Source organism: Brienomyrus brachyistius, chromosome 1 (genome assembly GCF_023856365.1).
Source record: "Brienomyrus brachyistius isolate T26 chromosome 1, BBRACH_0.4, whole genome shotgun sequence".
Lineage (NCBI taxonomy): Eukaryota > Metazoa > Chordata > Actinopteri > Osteoglossiformes > Mormyridae > Brienomyrus > Brienomyrus brachyistius.
Window position 1 is genome coordinate 53,028,176 of NC_064533.1, and position 20,639 is coordinate 53,048,814.

Sequence of the window (20,639 nt, forward strand, 5' to 3'; positions counted from 1 at the left end):
GGTAACACTAACTGGACAGAGATCCCTTGTAACCGGTTTAGTTCCGTCTCTTCTGGAGCCGGTTTATAACACTAAGCTCTGAATGACTTGTTCTGGTGAGGTTGTTAAGCGACTACGATTCACATTTCATGAAATACCATGTTTTTGTTTCAGTTTCACTATGGGTTGGATAAAGCTTGTTGACGACTAGATACTTCATACCTTAAAATATTTTTCTGATAAATAACCACAGTTTTACAAAATAGAGCGAAAGGAAAAACCTTTTCTATGTAAGCGTCGGTCGGTTTTTTGTTTTTTAATCTAACGCGATTTCTTATTGGCGCTTAGTTTTGTAAACTTTAATGCAATTGGCTGAGGATGCTGTCATTCAATAGGCTTTTTTGCTCCCTTTGCCCGTCTCTCAGTCCCGGATTCTCTGCCTCCCCTCGCCAGGCTCTAAAGCCAAGTGTCGGCTGACACTATCTGAATATAACAATATATATTTATTTATTTATCTGCCTCATTACTGCTATTTCTAAAATTACAGAACACTGTCACCCTTACACACCCGGTAAGGAGATTCCTTTTTTGTCGTTGCTCATAAGTCGTGTCTGAAAAGATTTACAAACGGTTTGCCGTTCCCTGCCGTAGCCCAAGCGGCTCCCGACGCGACGTTGACCCGGGCCTGTATTAACTACAGAAAGCTAGCGGTTAGCAGCTAGCGGCTAGTCGCACGGACTTGCGCCGTTGTACTCTTTTTTTAAATCCCGTTCCTCCGCGCCGTTTTATCTCTGAAGTTTTGTCACCTTTTAGTGGGGAAATTGTATTTGTGAACGCGCGAAGGCCCAGAAAAACCCCAGCCTTTGAAGCCGTGTGGCGTTACATGTGTATTACACTGCGGCTAACTGCTAGCATGTCTGCTACCGGTGCTTTTACCAGCTGGGCCTAGTGCTGATAAGCCGTGGTGATTTTTCAATTTGAAGAACCTAACTGTGTCAGAGGCATACAGAAACACTCATCCTGACTGGGTCTGTGGTGCTACTGAACGCCATTAAAGGCCACAGATGATGTGAATCGACAGGCCCGGTGTGGCCTTAGTTGTTAGCTGCTAGCTAGTTAGCCTTTAGCTGCCAACCGGCTTGGGCCGCTAAACTGGTGCTGGTTGCCTGCTTGTACTCTGGCTTCTCATAGAAGCCGGCATACTGCGTGTCTGAAGACCAGGGTGCAGTCGGTAAAGTGGGCCTGTGCATATATATGTAACTCGCACGATAAAGCCGATACATGGTGTGACCGTGTAGGCTTAAATTGGTAGGTGGTACTTGCTGGAAGCTCCTTCGCCACTATACTTGCCCTGTTTTTTTTTCATACTGAGGTCTTCGTCTTACCTTTTTATGAGACACTATACGGCGATTAAACATGGAACTATAGTAGCTGAACTGAAGCTAAGGATCCATAAATAAACAAAAACAAATTAAATTTTTGCTTGTTGATTTTGGGTTTTCACATGGGGCTGCTTGCACATATGCCCCAATAGTTTTTATTGATTTGGATTACTACTCCATTTATCGCGTTGTTAATGCATTATAGGGCGTTACTTTGCAAAATTATTGGTGTCAAAAAGTTTGTGTGCATTTTGAATAACATAGCTGGTCATTCTCGATGTGTTCGCCCTCAAGTAGTTCTCAGTATTTGTGTACCACTGTTTCAGTGTGTTCTTTCTTATCAAGCATTCCTGTTACAATGCTTGTGTATGACTTTCACCAGCTTATTCTATATGAATTTCTTACACTACTGGTAGAGTGCATTTATCCTTCAATAGGCTGTCTTTTTGTTTGATATCAGTTTTCTGCTTTGTTCCCTTTGTGGATTAGACCCTTTGCTTGGCTTGCTTTTTTTGTAATCATCTGTTTGACGTGTGATGACTGACACCAGTTTACTTGTTGGTCTACTTAGTTGATATGGTTCATTGGAAAGACTAAGATGCTCGTTTGCATTGCTGTGATCACTGTGTGATGTTTTCCTAAGTTTCCATAAAACCTGGTTGATTAGTTTTCTAGAATATCTGATCTCAGCTGAACCACCAGATGGTTCCAAATACTATGACACATGCACTTAAATCCAAGCTCATATTTTTGCAACATTGCAATACAAATGTAAGTGAATATTTAGATGTTTTTTAAAAATAAGGTGTTAAATAACAGAATAATGCTAAATAAGGAAATGTGAAACTACATTTAGTTCAGATTCAGGATGATTGAGCTTCATGAAGTGTTTTGATTGTTATAACAATGCATAGTTTTTGTTATATAGTGTGTTGTATATTACACTTTAATTAAGTTAGTATCTGGCTGAACTCAGAAATGTACCTGGCCTTGAATGTAAAGCATCTCAGCCTAAAATGGCAGCTTCATGTTCTGGAAGGAAAAAGCTGGTGGTATTTACTTTAGCATTTGAGTGAACACTAGTTCAAATGTGCAGATTTCCTGCTTCTCAAGGTTATTTTCATTCCTCTTCTAAAGTGGAGGAGCATTCTCGAAACTTGGTTTTCAGTGCAAATGCTGAGCCCCTGGCTCAGCACGGCACCTGTGTTAGACTTGTGGGTTTCTCCACTGTGTTTTTGTTCTGCTATATTGGGTGGGATGGATTAACAACTTGGCCAAGGAAGTAAAGCCATGTTGTGCTTCACTGGACTGAATGGTTACTATGTTGTTATAGTAAAGATGACAGACAAAGGGGTAAACTTGCTAAGTAATGAAAGATCTTGTATCCAGTGGGGAATGAGTTGGCATTTCAAAACCGCTCTCATTAGATCCAGGGCCAGCAGCCATTTGAACACAGCAAGTGTAACCTTTGGAGAACCTCAGTTTCGTGAGTGTCCTCTTCCCTCAATGCCTGAACCTGTCCTGTTCCCCAGTGCCACCGTGAGTGTAGGCCTTGATCTGGTTGAGTTCTCTTTAATAGCATACTGATGGATGGCTGAGTTACATCCCCGGGGGGTGGGGTATTAACGCATCACAGAGTTTACTTAGGGCCGTTAAGCCAATTAGTAAGGCTTCTGCTAATTCTGGACAGAATAGGCAGTGGAACCCCTCCTCCTCCAATGTGCAGGACCTTCCCATCTCCCTGAAAAGTCAGTATTCTGCTCCTAGTCACAGTGAGTAACATTATTGTCTCTGGTGTCTGTTGGCATACCAGATTCAGCACAGTGTTCCCTGCCAGTATTTTCTCCTCTCTCGGCTGTTGGGGGGATATCTTTAATGTTGGGGGGAGGGTGGGGGAGGAGGTTGGCAAGACACTGAGCGATGTGTGATCTCCAAGGTTGGACGTTTTTCATCAATTCAAGATTTTCTTACTGGTCCTTTGACTTGGGGGGTGTATGTGTGTGTACAAGAGTGTGCAGCCTGTTGTCCCCCCCCCCCATCCATCCTCAGGAAAATGTGTAGCCTGATAACCTGATTGATGCAGGGGTGCACTGGCAGCACTGTGTGATGGTAATAGACAGAGAGGTTACTTCAGTTCTCCTGTCAATCCATGGTCGAGCATGATGATGAGATATAGGTGTATTTCAATCGCATTACCATTGTAAAAACACTGTGAATCACGTTATGACTTTCACTGGGTTAACTTTGCCAAAATGCTGAACGATCCTTTGCCCAAAAATGCCAGTTATTGTTTGGTTCATATTGGTGCCATTGACTTTTTTTTTGTGTTTTTTTTTCTCCCCTCATAACTTATTGTCAGTATATTTGCCATTAGAGGCATATGGACAGAATAGTAGTGGTGTTAGTGCATGAGAGAGAGACAGAGAGAGATGGTTTAAACACATAGACTCCAACATCTGCTTTTATGGATGGATTGAGGGTGGGGTGATGTCATGCTTTAAAGTAAATGGCTTTGAATTATACTCAGCTAATCTGAAGATTCCTTCCAATTCCCAGGCTGAAATGTAGCTTGGCATAAATATTAACGGCCTCATTATGTGACTCTTGTGCTGGGCATTAGTATGCTTACATTCGATGCCGGGCTGATGCTTCTATGCCAAAATGCTTATTTTTAAAATCGTTTATACAGCTGGATATATTACAGGGGGTAATTTAATGCGTCACTCAAGGGTTCAAATACAAGGTTGTCATTGGGATTCAAACCTGCTCATATTCTTAACCAGTATAAGCTGTTTGTTCTGCATGACAAGCATACATTGTTCTGGTCAAATCATATGTTTCCTCCTGGTTGCTTTGGCATTGGATAGGGATGCTGTACTTATTTGGCTTGTCCCTCACTTCATTTTTAATAAAAGTTGTTGCATTCACAGGGACTGAAGCCACATTTTTAACAAAAGTTACTTCTGTCCTCATGAAGCTGTGGTAACCATCCCATTTTTTTTGTTATAGAAATGTGACCTCAAAATGTGGAATTGGAATACTTTATTTAAGTTAGTGTTCCTCTAATATAGAGTCCCCACACCCTTCTGTTATGTTACAATAATAGGCCAGTGACTGCACACAGTACACACAGGCGTGCTTGCACCCCCCCCCCCAAACACACTAAAAGTGGCAGTTTATCATGGCAGTTCCGGAAACACTGAGAGACAGCCATTGGTCATTTAGGTTTTGGAGATCTGTTTGCCAGTATACCTTAAGTATGCTGTGTTTTCCCTTGTTGGTCTTGAATGGGCAGTTTTTTTTGCAAGGTTTTTCTGCAGCTTTTGTAAATCGTTGTGGTGGGCTGCCATGTCAAGCTGACAGGTTCATAACATCACTGGAAAAGAGAACCAGACCCATCGCGTCTTGTGTCATGATTGCCTTAAACTGGAGACTTGGTTTCCCAGTGGGGTTTGGCTTCATTTACAAAATGTGAGTCTACTTTCCAGGCGGCTGAGAATGGGCCTTCAGGTCCACATAATAGCATGTGATTCTTCTGGGAAGGTCACGCTCCCGGCCAGTCCCAGCAGTGGAGCTTGAATCTGAACAGGTGGGATGGCACTAAATCCTTCGTCCTCTGTTGTCTTCATGCCTTAACTCCCATGTGAGCTGCTGGGGGTCAAAGGCAGCGGTGTAGACTTGTGGTGGTGGTGGGGGATTTAGTGGGTTTTGCTGAGGGGTTGAGGACAGTAGAGGACACATACTAGCCCAATTAGAAGCTGTGTTGACAGGACACCCCCCCATGCCCTTCTAAATTTACTGCTCTCCATTGGCATGTATTTTGTGTAAGGAGGCTGAATTGGCATCACATGGAGCGTTTGTGCTAAAGCTGCGCGGGTCTATAACCAGAGAATTAGAAAAAAATCGTCCTGATGTTTTCCATCTGTTTGTAGTTGCGGCTTCCCTCCTCCCCTTCTTGAAGTAGGAATGGCCACAGCAAACTAACTCCTGGATCCCTGTAGCATTTGCATGCAATATGCATCCTTGTATGTTACAATATTGTTCTTGAAGTAGAATTCCGTCGTTCAGATGCAAACGTGTAAGTTTTAATTTTAGCGACGCACAGAAGACTGATCGCTAAAGGGATTTAATTAATTTAGGACTGTGATGGATCATAATATACTTTCCATTTATATGATATAGCTCCTATGTGTGTTTGTGTGTTTTGCATCCTGCAATTGCATAATGGTGAGCTGTGACCGGTCTTCTATATTAAAATGTTGCTTTTTGTTTATTAACTCTGGGACATTCTCTGGGGCGTGTGTCCATTTTTATATAGAGGAAGGAAGAAGCCGTTGCTAAGGAACAAGGTGCCTGTGACAGGCGTTGGGGGCGTGCCATGAGGGTTGGGGGGTGTCTCATTCATGGCTTCTGGGCTTGGTCAGGCCACACACACAAGTCGGTGTAGTCCACTGTTCTGAACCAGCACAGTCTTGTTTGCACGGTCTGACGCTTCAGCCTGGGGAGTCAGTGAGCATCGGTGCACTGTGATGTGGCAGGCTGACCACGCCGCTCGTGTTCATGCTAACAGGAAAGACTGGTCATAACACACGTAGCCTTGTGGGCAAGGCCACTTACTGCCATTTAGAAAGCGACGGGTAGCGAATCCCTTAACCCTCCCTTAACATTGGCCCGCAGCACGCTCGAGAGCAGCGGCTGTCCGCCTTGGTGGGAATCTGGCTTGTTGCTGTAATGAGGACGGAGCACCAGCGAGTCCACGGGAGTCTTGTCAGAGGCCCCGGAACAGATAGACAGCGGTGCGTTCTGCTCTGCCTCGCGGGACCTCATTAGGGGCTCTGTGTTACTCACGTGTGTGTGTGTATGTGTGTGCGTGTGTATATGTATGTGTGTGTGTGTGTGTGTATGTGTATGTATATATATATATATGTATATATATAATTTTTTTTTAAATTTATTTCTGAGGATGTGCAGGACTTGAACGTCCCTGTGGGAAATGCGAATAAGCACATTTGTCACCTCTTGCAGAGCAAATTGTGATGTAGGGCTTAATTAAGAAATGCTTCTATTACGCTTTGCTATTATGCAGATGAAATGAATGTTGGGCCTTTTGGGTGGGTGGGGGCGGTGCAGTTTTCCCTGAGGCCTGTTTCTGTAGCAAGTTGCCTTTCAGTGGGCAGTGTGTGAATTCTGGAAGGAGGCTCCGTAAGAGTCAGAGTGGGCCGCCCTACTTGTGCTGTGGCTTGGCGCCGGTGCCCCCATAATGCTGCCCGGCTACTGCCCTGCCCCCACTGCCACTATACTTGATGCTTGTGAAGTTGAGAATGCTGCTTGAGTTCCATTAGAGGCACAAGGGGCCTCGGCTGCCAACAGTCGTTATGGAGAAGTGGTCACTACCTGCTCTCTTATGGGTCCATGAGTTAGCGAGTTGGGGAGCTGCCGTTGCTTTCTGTGGTGAGTGGGGGAGTCAGTGGTGACTAATCATGTATCTCACAGTGATGGGGGGGGTGATCATGAGACAGCTGGAAGGCGTGTGAGGTGGTCGAGGTGGGCGGCAACAGTCCAATTTCATACTCACCGCGCTTCACCAGTGCTGGATCCCATGTTTTCTGTTCGTACGTTTCCTGTTGATCAAAATGCTCAGAGCTGATTTCGCGCATTTCTTTTTGTTTTACTGCTAAAATGTGAATTTCCATAAAATTTAATATAGTGCAGAATAACTGCAATTAGACACCCTTGCTGCAGTGGTGGCTATATTTGTCCGCAGTGCGGTGACTGTGGATTAAAAAAAGGTATTTCAGATTTCATTTGCTGTGATGTATCCATTGGAACTGAGTAGGCCAGTTGCCCATGCAGCTGCTGCACTATCAGTATCGATAGACTGCTATCTCTCTGATAAAGCTTCAGGCAGCCCCCCACCTATTCTCCAGGCCTGGGAGCCAGTGCAACTTACCAGGAACCAATTTAAAAATGAAGCTGGCTTCCTGCTGCCTATGGCCTGAATGGACCCCTCTGGAATTTCCTACCCAGGATCGTTCCTGTTTTGTTGTTTTTTTTTTCTTTCTTTCCCCTCCTTGTCAAGTTTTGCGCCTGACTGGGTGTGAATGACACCAGGTTTTCCTTTCCCGCCTTCGATTTACACGGCATGTAATTGAGAAGCACCGGCTTCGTCTATCAGCTCATTCCCTGCGGGTCGGGTCACGAATTGCTCATAAAATTTGTTCCACGTTCTTGTCCTTTTGTAATTTCCACTCAGGTCGATCGGATGTGGCGCTATGTCGGATCGATTTTATGTTGCCTCTGGCACGTAGCCCGTAGCAGGGATGTGGAACACAAGGCTCTGGCCCAATGCAGGGGGGAAAGACATGCACACACAGAGAGACATGCACACAGAGAGAGACACGCACACACACACACACACAGACAGAGTGGTAACAGCACCATTCCCAACACACCAACCTCATTCACACTTCCAGAGGACATGGAGGGAGCATGTCTGTATGTTTGCCTCCGTGCCTCTGTCAGCAGGGGGAGGGGGGCATGTCTCATGAGAAAATTGCCGGCACTGTTGGTGTGGGCAATCTAGAATGGGTCCATCAGGTCTGTCAGCTGCTTTCTTAGTAAAATCACACAAATGCCTGACTCGACACACTTGTCATCTTGTATGTCAAGCTGAAATCTGCTATCTTAGTGTTTTATTTTCACTCCCCTCGTCCCCCCGTCCCCCATTTAACCTAATATTCCGATCGCTGCTGTGGTAGAGGGGGGGGTGTGGGGGGGCGCACGTTCCGACACTTCAGGCATTGAAGGGGTTTTCATCAAATATTAATATTGCAGGAAATGCTCAGGGGCGGGAGCTAATGCGGCCAAAACATGGGAGTTGTGGGGAGGGAGTGGGGAGCAGTTCAAGAAAAATAAGCAATCTGCACAAATTTATTTATGTATTTCATCTACTAATAGTCGTCCTGAACTTTTTCATGAACTCCTCATTATGGCTCTTGGATGTTGTTTGATTACAGCCAGCTCTGCCTGTCCTCGTTGCTTATTTCATTTCAGAACAGTGCAATGGGGGGAAAAAATGCTTTGTCGGAATGTCTGACGTGTTTCATATATTTATTTTGTTAATGCATTTCTGGTGAAATGCTAATTATGTGGATATCTTATTAGTGTGTGTGTCTGTTGGAATCGAGGCAAACCCGTCAAACCATTCTGCCTGCAAGCACTGTGCTTCTTTAACGGCCGACCAGGTTATGCAGACCAGGACCTGCTAACAGTGCTTCCCACTGCCCGTGTTGCTCTGTGGGCTGTCGGTTTTCCCCTTCATCTTCTCAGGAGGACAGCTCAATAGCTTTATGAGCAGCTTGGCTTAGCCTGGTACTGGGACCGCCCCCAGTCCACCGTCCTCCCCCCTTGCTGCGTTGCGATTGGCTGAGGTAAGGTTGACGTCACATGGCCCAGGCGTTGATTTGGCGCGTCCGCCAGGGCCCAGCCGGGTGCCCTGGCGACGGGCTGGAGCGGGTAGGCTCAGACGAGCGTGCGGCACGCAGAGGCTGTTTTACGGAGCCGGGCCTCCCGGACTCCTGCCGCACAGCCCGTGCTGCCGCCGCCGCTGCCATGGAAACTAACCCTGTAACCCATGGAGATAACGCGGGCTGCTATGAGGCAGGTAAGCGTGTGTGCTGGTGTGTTTGTGTCCCATGTGCATGGGGGAATTTGAGGCAGAATGAGGGCTTCTGGTAGATTGCGGAGTGAGGAGCCTGCACACTTTGTCTCGTCGCCGTCTTGCACCGTGACACATTGTTCTAAAGCGTCCTGACCAGAGCAGCTAAGTTTACTGTAAAAGCTGCTTCTTCAAATGTCCCAGGGTTATGGTTTTCCTCATGGTGGTCCCTTTCCCTCACACACGGGCAGCAACTCGCTGGACCCGAGGGCTAGAGAGGTGTAGTTTCTGCCCCGCTGGGAGGTTAATGCGGTTCCTGTGGTGCGGGGTAGACAGTCTGCCCTCTACTACTGGGGGAGTGGGGTGGCAAATAAACATGGAAACCTGGTTTGAGTCGCTCCAGGGGCAGCGTCGAACCCCTGCTTTCCCACATTTGGGCAGCAGATTCGCTGCAAATCCATGGCTGGCACATGGGCTTTGAACATAATTACCGACGCTGGCAGATCCGTCGCCCTATCTTATGTCACACCAATTAACAACCGGCTTATTAAAAGCAAGGTGCTGTCTATTTGTCTTTTTCCCCCTCTTTTCCTGTGCAGTAAGCAGTCTCGTAGGTGTTCTTGCAAATGTGATTTTGATGCCTTCTCACTGGTGTTTTTTTTCTTTTCTTTTTCTTCCCTTCATAAACCCCATCAGTTCCCATGGATTATGCCTTGTGTGTCATGCTCTCCTTTATTTTCAAACATTTCATCTGTGATTTACATCTGCACTGTTTACGTCGTACTGCAAAATAGTATTGGAAATGTTCTTCGGGTTGGCAAATTCAATTTAACGTGTTGAAGTGATTCTCGTGAATGACTGATTTTATCCCTCATCCCAAAAAGTAGGACAAGGTGACAGCGGTTATGCTATTTTTCCGTAACGTGTGTGTGTGTGTGTGTGTAAGAGACTAAGAGAAAAGGGTGAGAAATTATCTCTGGGTGAATCTGCTTTGCTAGATTTTCAATACATACTAATGTGATGATGAATTGTGTGTGAATTTTCACATAGGGTCATACAGGCACCGGATGATCCGAGGTCGTGTTCACTGTTGTACTGTTCTTGGTATGATTCTGACTAACGGTGGTTATCGCTGATGGGTAATCGCTGTCATATGGTGCTGTCGTGGCTTCACTGAGCATAACAATGGGCATTACACCGGGCTGTCGTAGTCTTCGTGTAACCTTGCCAGCCTTGACTGCAGCGTGCAAATTTAGGTGGGTGAGGGCATCTCGTCTGCAGCCTGCTTCAATCCACAGCTTTTGTTTGCTCCTTTTAAAGGGTTCTGCTGTCTGTTCTGGGCATTTATTAAAAAACAAAAATCATAAGAGTAATGAATTCTTATCATGCCGAATTCTTAATCTGCCGAGCTTCTGTCTGAAATCCCACTGAAATTGATCGGGGAAACCTATAGCTGGTATCCCCACTTTGGATACGGGGAAGTGGGAGCACTGCATGGGTTCCTGTAGCCGCACCTGACGCCCCCCCCCCCCCCCTCGCACCCTCCTCCCATAGCATTTAGTTGTCAATCATGGATAAATATAATTAGTTGAGGAGGGGTAATATTCATCATTTGGGTGCTGGCAGGCATTATGCTGATATGAAAGTGACTCCTGCTAGTGTGCGTTTCTTTTTGCACTATCCTTGTGAAATGTGATGGGGACGTGGTTTAATGCGGTGATCTGATGTAAATTTAGACATTGTCTTGGCTTGGAATGTCACCGACGCAACACGTTTTTTTAAAATGTTGAGATAATATCCGATGTTATGATTTTTAAATTTTTAATTTTTTTTTATTTGCTCCGTCTGTGTTTGTGATGCATCATAAATCCTCTGGAATCTTATGTCTTAGTTGTTTGTTTCTTTACTTTGACCCTTTAAGTAGTTGTGTCTGCCAGCCCAGTATGACTCATAAATTTTCCCATAATGGTTGACAAATTGCCCAGTGATCGCTTGTCCAAATATGGAGTCTCACCCTTAGTTAAAAAGCAAGCCTTCACTTTTGTTTTCTCCTCCAACACCATGCAAAAAGAACCGTTTATTATGAAACTGGCTGAGCATCTGTTAGTCACTGTGTGACACCCTGTGTGGTGGGACTGCTGTGAGGAAGGAGATGAATCCCTCCTCTTACAGCTATTATATATTACACCTTTTTAATATTTTTTTATACTGTGTGCTGCCCTATTAACTTTAAAACCCAGGTGTGCTCTGCTGTGCTAACTGCGATTCAAGTCTTTTTACTGGAGCAAAGTGGATAAAAAAAATTGTGATAAAAAATGACCTACAGGGTGTGAGTGAGGTGTTTCTGCGGCTTTAAATCCTTGGTGGTCCCATGACCCCTTTGTGTAGCCATTACTCCTTTGATGACAGCAGGCCGCCTCAAACGGTCGTGGCCAGTCGATTCAAGCGTGTGGTGAGTCTTGTGTGTTGTGTCTGTGCCGCTGATGTGGGGTGGCCAGGGCAGGAGTAACTGGGGGGACAGCGGGCTGTTAGGGTCCTGTTTTCCTGTGACCCCTGTTAAAGATTCCAAGGGCATAGTTTTGGTTTCAACATTGGTTGGGACCTAAATCAGCCACAAACCCTCCACTCACAGACTCAGTTCTCCCACAGTATTGGCCGGGACATGTCCCTACCATCTATACCCACATCTACGCCCCCATCCCGCTCCTGCAGAGCCTCTTCTTTGAATTCACTTAGTCGTGTGAAAAGGCATGCAACTGTGCTTGCCTTCGTTTACCCCCACCCTCACCGTGGGTTCGTATTTTGGGACACGGCAGGTTTTCAGTCACCTTACCACTGTCCCCCACGCAATGAAAATCAGTGTCAAGATTCTAAACACTGCATCCCGCTGGCCAGGGAACGAATTTCCTCTTAGAAAAAAAGTGCGGCAGACACCCACTTCTGTATTTGCAGATGGGATCAGCCAGACAGTTCTGAGGAAATGTGCATAAGGGGCTGATTTAGCATGGATTGCAGTGCCGCTGTTTGAGTTACCGCTGAAACGTCGCGACTGGCACAGCAAGCTCTACGAGAGACTGATTGTGTCAATGTGAAAGCTGATGCCTTGTCGGCTCTGGTTCACTGCGGACGAGTCTTGGCCCTTCCGGCACACCGGTTTCTGGCAGCGTGCTGCGCAGCCGCTTTGGCTGTCGTTCAGGAGTCATGCTGGGTGACACTCCGGGCTGCAGGTTCTGGGATGCAGCATTATAATCCGTTTAGCGCCAGCCATGGCCGTTTTGGCTGCCGTTTTCGGCTCTTGCTGAGAGAGCTGGGTCAGCCAGAGCTCACTAGGCGCCGCGCCAAGCATTCCCAGTCTCCGACCCGTAGACGGGAGTCGTGGCTGTGCATCCCAGCTTGCTATTGCCTGGGGAATCCTGTGGGCCTCACACCCATCCTGAGTATTAGACAGGGCTGGCCTCTAACCTCTCTCTTCCCCCACAGGTCCCCAAGGGGCGTGAGCGGCGTGTCGGACGGCAGCGCCGCTGTAAGCCGCTGTCCAGTCCGGTGACAGGGACATGGGCCTCTTTCTCCGGGCTTCCAGCAGGCTCAGCACAAGCGACGACCCAGTGGACAGCGCCGAGAGGGACCCGGGGCCCCGCCTCCTTGCCCAGGACACACCTCCACAAGCCCAGCACCGCAGATCAAGTCGGGTACGTGGCTCCACCGTTTAAAATGGGCTTTAGAAACAAGACAGAAAATTTGAATGTTAAACACAAGGAGGTCTCCAGGGCTCCGCACTCCAGAGCTAAACGTAGCCTGTTAACCGAACCAAAGGACAACAGTCTTAAATTCAGCACCGCCAGTGTAATCATTTAAAAGATACTGCTTGTTTTTTTTTGTTCTGTGTGCTAGATGCTGGTTTACATGTGTTCCTCATAGTTAGCCTTTGATTTTTTGTTGCTGCGACTGGTTATTGCGGCGGTATGCTCGGTGAGAGGGTGCTGACATGGTGCAGGGGACAGGGACCCTCCGAGGGCTCCTCCGGGGGCTCGTCCTTTCACGCACATAATTGAACATCTAATTAGCCCTTTTTTTGGTATGTGGTGCTCGTGTGACAGGTGGTGCTCTCCATTGTCAGCCCCCCCCCCCCCCCCATGACAGGAGGTGTTGAAGGCCGTAGGCAAAAACACATTAGTGGGCCAGAGTTAAATGGACCAGGATCTGAATCTAAATTAACCATTTGGTGCTGTGGCACAGAGGTATCGGGAATCTGTTCCACATTCCCCCCATCCTTCCACATCCCTTTTGTGTCTCAGTAAGATCGTCACCCCACCGCCCCAAACATGTTTTAAAAATCGGTTGTTCTAGCAGAGCGTGATGTGGATTGTCGCATGCCTTGGTTTCTGGCATGTGGCAGGCGGGCTCTTTGTTAAATGCCCCTAATGAGGATGTCCCTTAATGTTACTGTGAAGGAAACAGGAGAGGCAATGAGGGGCTCCGAGGTGGACGAGAACGGCGCTGTCCTGGGGGACGGCCTGACGCGCGCACAGAGCAAGGAGCTGCTGGAGCCCAGTGTTGAGGAAGGCTGCTACGATTGCAAAGGCGAACTCCAGGTAACTGCCTCTTTGGCCAGCTCACTCCTGGTGTGAATATGAATGTTTAACGTCTATCCCTCGTCATTCGTTACACACACACACGCACGCACGCACACACACACGGCATCACCATGATGACGGCTGCTGGTCTAGTTACCACGGTAACCCGGCATGTGACCGGCAGGGTCGTGTGTGATATCGAGTTGACCATCACTGTCACGATCACGTATGCTAATAAACCCACAAGCTGCAAAAAAAATGTAGCTGAATTCCGACTGAATTCATGGATGAGTCTATCCTGAGAAGGTTCTTACACCTCGCTCATCAGCCAGTCCTATGAGCAGCTGATGAGCTTGAATCCGTGAGTCTCCCCGCTGGCCTGGCGGTCCAGATCGCCATCAGGCAGCTCTGCTTGCCAACCAGTCGTGGTGTTTGATTCGTTAATCCGTCAGCAATCTTCGCTGCTTAGACACCCAGCATGGGGGAGGATTATTGCAATCCGTCATTTGCTGCTGGTCTTTCTCGACAACAGCCAATGAAACAGCCGCTAGGGATGTGGGAGATTGACGGCGAGGTGTGATCCCACCCCCTCTTCTGAATCCCCCATCACATGGACTAATCCCTCCTTTCTGTGGCTCTGAAAATGCTGTCCTACCCCCCATATCATATCCAAAGTTTCTTTTGTTTACAAATGGTTTACAAAACAATTTCCATGCCGCCTTAGCGGTTAGTCGCCCCCCCATCACACGTGCATTCAAACCCCTGCACCACTTGTATTCCTTAAGAGATGCGCGTGGGCTAGTTGACGTACGGGGCGCATGTCCCTCCTCGCCACAGTGGCTGTCAGATGGCAGCCGGCACTGAGCGGTGAGACCTTTTGCAAGCAGCGACCCTCTTAGCCTGCCTTGCCTCCACCTGCGACGGCCTCCTATCCCCCAAAGGTCAGCATCCGTCTCCAAGACAGGTCTTGCGTGTCTCCCGAGCACCATAACATTTCTTACCTCATGTTTGAAGTGTGGTGCTTTGAGGCTGGAGGATCTGGGGGTGACTTCTCCGCTATCCACTTTGGTAATAAAATAAACCACATAATTAATTTAGTCCACGGTGAACCCCCAGGTACTGAGGCACTGCTGGGTAATGTTTCTGCTCCGGCATCTTCATCCTCATATTATCAGCCCAGCGTTTGCACACTTGCCGTCTCGAGAGCTCACCACTGGTCCGTTTTTGTGTCGTTACCCACCGTACAGAAGCAAAGCTTAACGCCTGGACAGCCAGGAAGGAAGGCCAAGGTATGGAACAGCAGCATGTTCCGGAATGCTCTCCCTCACGTCGCCCACCATAGCATTCATGCCAGTCTGGCCTGTCTCAGATCCTAATTGTATGTGTCTGCCTGAAACGTCCTGTGTTTTCCGCCATTGAGGTTTGCTAGCTGTGTGGGTGGGCGTGTTCACTTCCATTTTTAGTTTTTCATTAGTTTGTGTTGTGGCTTGGTTGGTGGTCATGATTTTCAGATGTCGAGGACTAGCTGCGAAATTTGAAACAGGCTAACAACCTGCAGGGGCCACGCCTGTCATACACAACAAGGTGTCTCTTGACCCAGCGGCCTGTCCATCTGAAAATTACCACTGCAGGGTTGCTGTGTTTGCCCGGGATTGTGGATGTCCGGATTGTGCTAGTCCTTTTGAGCTGGAGCCAGCCATGCTGCCTTCTGTGGACCCTGAACACATGCCTCTCTCCTAACCATAAATACTTTCTCCCAGTCTAATGCAAAGCTAAAGTTAGTTCGGAGCCTGGCTGTTTGCGAAGAGTCCTCTCCTCCCTCTAGTACTGAACTGGCACGAGAGCACCAGGTAAACCCCCAAGACTACCCACGATTCACAGCTCCTGCTTCTCGCAGGCATGCTGGAGAAGGCCCAAATACCAAAACCGCCGCCGATCTATGTCTGTATGTTCAGCTGTGATGTTCAGCCCCTGATGTTGAACTTATTTTTGGCAGCATCGTACGTCAGACATCACATCACTGCTCAGGTGACACCTAGCTTACAAAAAAATGTGCACAAACACATGCACACACTCACAGACACGATTGCAGCAGCGTTGCTATGATTGCTTCCCTTCATTCCAAGCCATACAGATTTATTGGTGAGCCTCGTAATGTCTGCCCACATGGGTGGCCGGCCATGTTGGTGGCCTTGTTTAGAAACCACAAGCAGCCTGTGATCAACCTGAATAAACCAACACCCCCAGCCCAAGTATCTGTATGGCCAGAGCCACTCGCAAGTCCTCCACCGAAATGTATTTTTTTTTGTTCTGGGTCAAAATGTCAGGCACTGACAACTACAGAAATTAAATGTCAAGCAGGGAGACAACAGAAAGTGCACTTAATGGTAAAAGTGAGTTAGACAAGTTGCAGTAAATATTGCGCGCCTCGTGAAAGAGCCATTGCAGACAGCCCCGACAGGGCGTAAAGTGGACACCTCGTTCAGCCAGATTTACACCCTTGAACTTATTCCTTGCCCATTGCAGACCCCTCACTCGCTCGCTGTGCTGTATTATTCTTTTTTTCCCATTTATTTCTTTTTCACTGGACACATTTATCCCCAGACGGACCCCCACCCCTCAGAAGGCCAGGTTTATCCAGCCTAGTTGCCCCAGTGCGGCTTTGTGTATCGACCCGCTTTGTTCTCTTTGTGAAGCCTGTCTCTCTGCCCGTTCCTTAAACTGCAAGTCCCGGGGGGGGGGGGGTGGGGGGGGTGGGGGATGTTAGGTGTAGGAGGAGGTCTGCTGTGGATATCCGCTGCCTCCCCACTGGTGTCAGGCTTATCGTCGGGCCCTGTACCGCCCTTGGCTGTGTAGTAATGAAGCAGACGGGTCTTGGAATCCTACATCCTCAGGCAGCTGTCACACTGCTGCTGCAGATGTTCAAGAGCACAGCTTTATCGATACGGAAGACATGTCCAGCCGTGTGAGCGAAAGAGATGCCCCCCCCCAGTACTTTGCCGTGTTCAGAGCAGCTGTGTCTGGAAGTGGGAGTGAGTGGCAATTGCAGGGGTTCAGGTGTGTGCGCGCGTGTGTGTGTGTGTCAGGAGCTAAACCCTTTCATTATATCTTAATTAATTCCCCGCCACACGAAGGGCTGTCCAAGTGTGATGAGGGACAGGCTCGGGCTCCTCTACGATTTTTAGCAAATTTTTCAGGGACGTTGGCTATCTGAGGAGATTATTGACCCCCCTCCCCCATTTCACTGTCTGCAGGATAAAATCCAGAGCCACTTTCCCCAACCATTTGACAAAGAAGAACCACCCGTCAGAGATGAAGACGAGAAACGGAGAAACACAGACAAGCTGGAGAAGCCAGAGAAGATGCCCCGGAAGATGCTTTCCAGAGGTGTGTGTGCATATGTGCATCGTGTGTGTGCATGTGTGTCTTGAGGACACTTAACCTGGGGTACCTTTAAACCTTCATTGAAACTGGATGTAATATTTCATAACCATTGTTTAATATTCATATTTTATTCAGTTTCTCATTTTAACCAGGAGGTTTTGGGTTTAGACTATAATTCCTCCCCCATCTCTCTATCTTGACTGCAGATTCCAGTCAGGAATATACAGATTCCACTGGCATCGACCTCCATGAGTTCCTGGTAAACACCCTAAATAACAACCCCAGGTACATGCCGGTTCTTTAGTACTACAAATTGAAAGGCCATAATGGCATTTTGTAATGTCTCATGTCATTAAATGTGTTCATTCCAGGGACAGAATGATGCTGTTGAAACTGGAACAGGATATTCTCGATTTCATCAGTAATAACCAGTATGTTCAGTCATTTTCCTGGATGTGATATGAATTTCATGGTTTCTTCCTGTCATGCCTTTAATCTTCTTCAATCTTCCCTTTTTAATTGGTATGGTGTCAGGACTCAGAGGCGGAAGTTCCCGCCCATGACGTCGTACCACCGCATGCTGCTGCACAGGGTGGCCGCCTACTTCGGCCTTGAGCACAACGTGGACCCCACTGGCAAGTCTGTGATCATCAACAAGACCAGCAGCACCAGAATGTGAGCGCCACCTTTCCTGCCAGTCTGCCTACGCAGCCGTCACTAGCTCAGCCATCCGGGCGGGGACACCTGTGTGTCATTGCCGGAAGCGGTCTAATTTAAAAATGATGCCGTGAGATGCACTGAAATTGAATTTTGGAATCCTTGCATGACTCTGTTCCGAAACCCTGGACTGTTTTTCAGACCGGACCAGAAGTTTTCCGAGCACATCAAGGACGACAAGGCAGATGACCTTCAGAAACGATACATCCTGAAGCGGGATAATGCTAGCCTGGACAGGGATGACAACCTGGTGAGCATCCTGCCAGGTGTCCTGTGGCACCAACACCATGCAGCAGGGGGTGATGCTGATCATGCCACTCTCTTTTTTTTTTTTTTTTTTTTCTTCTTTTACTTCAGATGCGCATGCGGCTGAAGGAGGATAGGAGGAGCAAATCCATAGAGGAACGTGAGGAGGAGTACCAGCGTGCCAGGGAGAGAATATTCGCACAAGAAGTAAAGTTCATATCAGTTGACCTTTTGGGATCATGTAGCAGAGTGGTTACAAGGGTTCACCTAGCTGAAGATTCGGTTCAAAGCCCACCAAGGGGCTCTGCTACCCTTATGCACTTAAGCCCAATTTAACCTGATTTTCTCCATTAAAATAGCAGGTTGTTAAATTACTACAGTTTTACCTATTTAATTTGATTTGCATGGACTGACAGTTCCAGTTTAGTTTTAAAAATGATCTTTATAAGGAAGATACTTGCTGATATGGGAAATGAAATTCTGCTTTAATCTGTTGTGATTAAAATTGGATGGTGTCACATTTGATTTTGTCAGTTAGATTAATAACATTTATGTGTTTTCAGGGTCCGGAGAGCTTTGCACTAGATAAGAGGTAAGCGTCCGCTTCCGTGTATATGTGTGGTTCTCATTGTGGCGAGGGTTTGGCTTTGGGTCCAAGGTGCCGTTTCTGGCTGCAGGATCCAGGAAGATGACGTATCTAACAGCACCCAGCAGAGGCGCCAGATCTTCAGGGCGAAAGACAGCCGGTCCGCCAGCAGCCGGCAGAGCAGCTCGGAGAACGAGCCGAAGTACTCAGAACCGCGGCCGTGGAGCAGCACGGACTCGGACAGCTCCAACCGCAACCTGAAGCCTGCCATGACCAAGGCCAGCAGCTTCAGTGGCATCTCAGTTCTGATCCGGGGAGACAGCTCAGGCAGCAGCAAAGGCGCCGGCCGGCTGTCCAAAACAGGCAAGTGGGGCTGGTCTGCTGGTTGACCTCACAGTGAAGGCTCTGCCCCCCTCCCGAAAACGTGAAGGGATTCAATAGTGGGTGTGGCCGTCCAACGTGCCAGGACATTTTTTGGACACTGTCCATGGATGTCTTATGAAATCATTTAAATTTATATTTATATTTCACTGTATACAGACTGTTAATACCCCTCCTTCCTGTGCACGTTGGTAGAAAAGGGCCATTGCAGTTGGGTTCCAGCTCTTTAATATTAAGAATATGCATCATCACAAGGTTAATAAAAATCCATCCTCTGATTGGCTGTGTGTTTGAGTTTAAGCTGTACAGTTACCAGATTGTCGTTAAAATCTCCTTTCACTTCTGTGATCTGATGTTCCCGATGTGGCCGTGGAGCTGGATCCGATGCTCATGCTGTCATTTTTATGTCCCTAATCTTTGAGAGCCGCAGCTCCTTGTCCCCCCCCCCCCCCCGTTGTGTGCTTGTACCTGTCCATTCAAACAGCATGATTCCTTATATTTCATCTCCTAGTGATAACATGGCCGCCTCACACCTCACTCTTCATTCACAGCCAGCTGTTTTGTGCTTTGCTGATCAGTGGTCCTATTCCTAACCCAGTCTGAATTCATTGGTTACCCCACCTCTGCCTGTTTTATATGACAAGCATGTTCTGCGAGGGCCGTCAGCGAGTGTGCTAATTAGGCCTCCGTGACCTCTGATTGCTGTATGTCTCGCATTTTCCATAGACCCTCGTGAGATTAAAGCACATCAGCCATGTACGTCATGTCTATTGTTTAAGTGGCTTTAGTGGTTAACTGCTTCATTAGCAATGGGTTTTTCTTTTTTAAAGTCCAGCGTAACCAATGAATTCAGCCGTAACCACTTGGTCATGTGATCTGCTCCAGGATTAATGTGCATGCTCTCCCTGTGGGTAAACACTTTTTCCCCCCCTTGCTCCCCTTTCCCAGGTTCTGAGTCATCTAGTAGTGTAGGCTCGTCCACGGGTTCGCTCTCGCGCCCCCAGCCGGCGGCAGCGGCACCCCTACCTCTCCTGCCCCTAACCCAGGCCGGCCATGCCGTGCCCGCCCCCGTGGCCTACCTCGGCGGCAGCTCCGTGTCCCGCGAGGGGGGCGGGGGCGGCCTGGCGCCATCCGCTGCTAACACTAGCTACTATTTGCTTCCTCTGGAAGCGGCCGGCATCCCTGCTGGCAGTATCCTGGTGAACCCGCACACAGGTTGGTACCGGCTGTTCTGGGTCCGTCTGTCGGCAGCTGTGTGTGTTTGTGTGCGTGCGTGTGAGCTCCCTCATTGCTGTATATGTTTACCTAACATACCACTAACACTACTCACACTTTACAGTTCCATCACCGGGGGCCAGGGGGCGGGGTTTAAGGATGCGCTACAGTTACATGGCTTGTATTTCATGCGGTGGGCTGAGGCACAACTAAATAATTTCTGAGGTATTAAGTGGTTTTTGAATCGCTTTTTTAAAAAGAAGCCGTGGGATGTTTGGGGAGTTCAGTGAAGCTCTTATTGATGCACCGTAACGGCGCTGCTTTCAAGTGGCACCTCTTTCATGTAAATGACATTTCTCCTGGGGGGAGGGGGCGGAGCCTCGGCTTCTCTCTGAAGATGAGTGAATGTGCCGTTAGTCATAGCAAGCTGCCGTCCGGCACAGAATGGCCTGTTGAATGCAGGGAGGGAGCACTTTCCCCAGGGCTGGTGCACATTTTTCCCAGCTATGCAGTTGGAT

The 20,639-nt window shown here is 47.9% G+C and overlaps 1 protein-coding gene across 11 annotated transcripts in view; it reads left to right on the plus strand.

The window, feature by feature from the left end:
• The first annotated feature begins 408 nt into the window (after positions 1 to 408).
• The window catches only part of LOC125742604 (R3H domain-containing protein 1-like), a 29,431-nt gene continuing 9,200 nt past the window's right edge, over positions 409 to 20,639 (plus strand). For 5 of the 11 annotated variants that reach the window (XM_049014795.1, XM_049014768.1, XM_049014804.1 and 2 more), the window contains exons 1-14: positions 409 to 550; positions 12,499 to 12,707; positions 13,470 to 13,610; positions 14,840 to 14,881; positions 15,353 to 15,442; positions 16,847 to 16,979; positions 17,183 to 17,261; positions 17,348 to 17,407; positions 17,511 to 17,651; positions 17,835 to 17,943; positions 18,051 to 18,146; positions 18,503 to 18,531; positions 18,617 to 18,888; positions 19,855 to 20,121. In XM_049014795.1, coding sequence (XP_048870752.1) covers positions 12,573 to 12,707; positions 13,470 to 13,610; positions 14,840 to 14,881; positions 15,353 to 15,442; positions 16,847 to 16,979; positions 17,183 to 17,261; positions 17,348 to 17,407; positions 17,511 to 17,651; positions 17,835 to 17,943; positions 18,051 to 18,146; positions 18,503 to 18,531; positions 18,617 to 18,888; positions 19,855 to 20,121 — 1,594 coding nt within the window. In that variant the 5' untranslated portion in view covers positions 409 to 550; positions 12,499 to 12,572. Of the gene's footprint in view, positions 551 to 8,802; positions 9,025 to 12,498; positions 12,708 to 13,469; positions 13,611 to 14,839; positions 14,882 to 15,352; positions 15,443 to 16,846; positions 16,980 to 17,182; positions 17,262 to 17,347; positions 17,408 to 17,510; positions 17,652 to 17,834; positions 17,944 to 18,050; positions 18,147 to 18,502; positions 18,532 to 18,616; positions 18,889 to 19,854; positions 20,122 to 20,639 lie in introns of those variants that run through there. The other 6 variants (XM_049014832.1, XM_049014858.1, XM_049014778.1 and 3 more) reach the window with 5 other exon arrangements.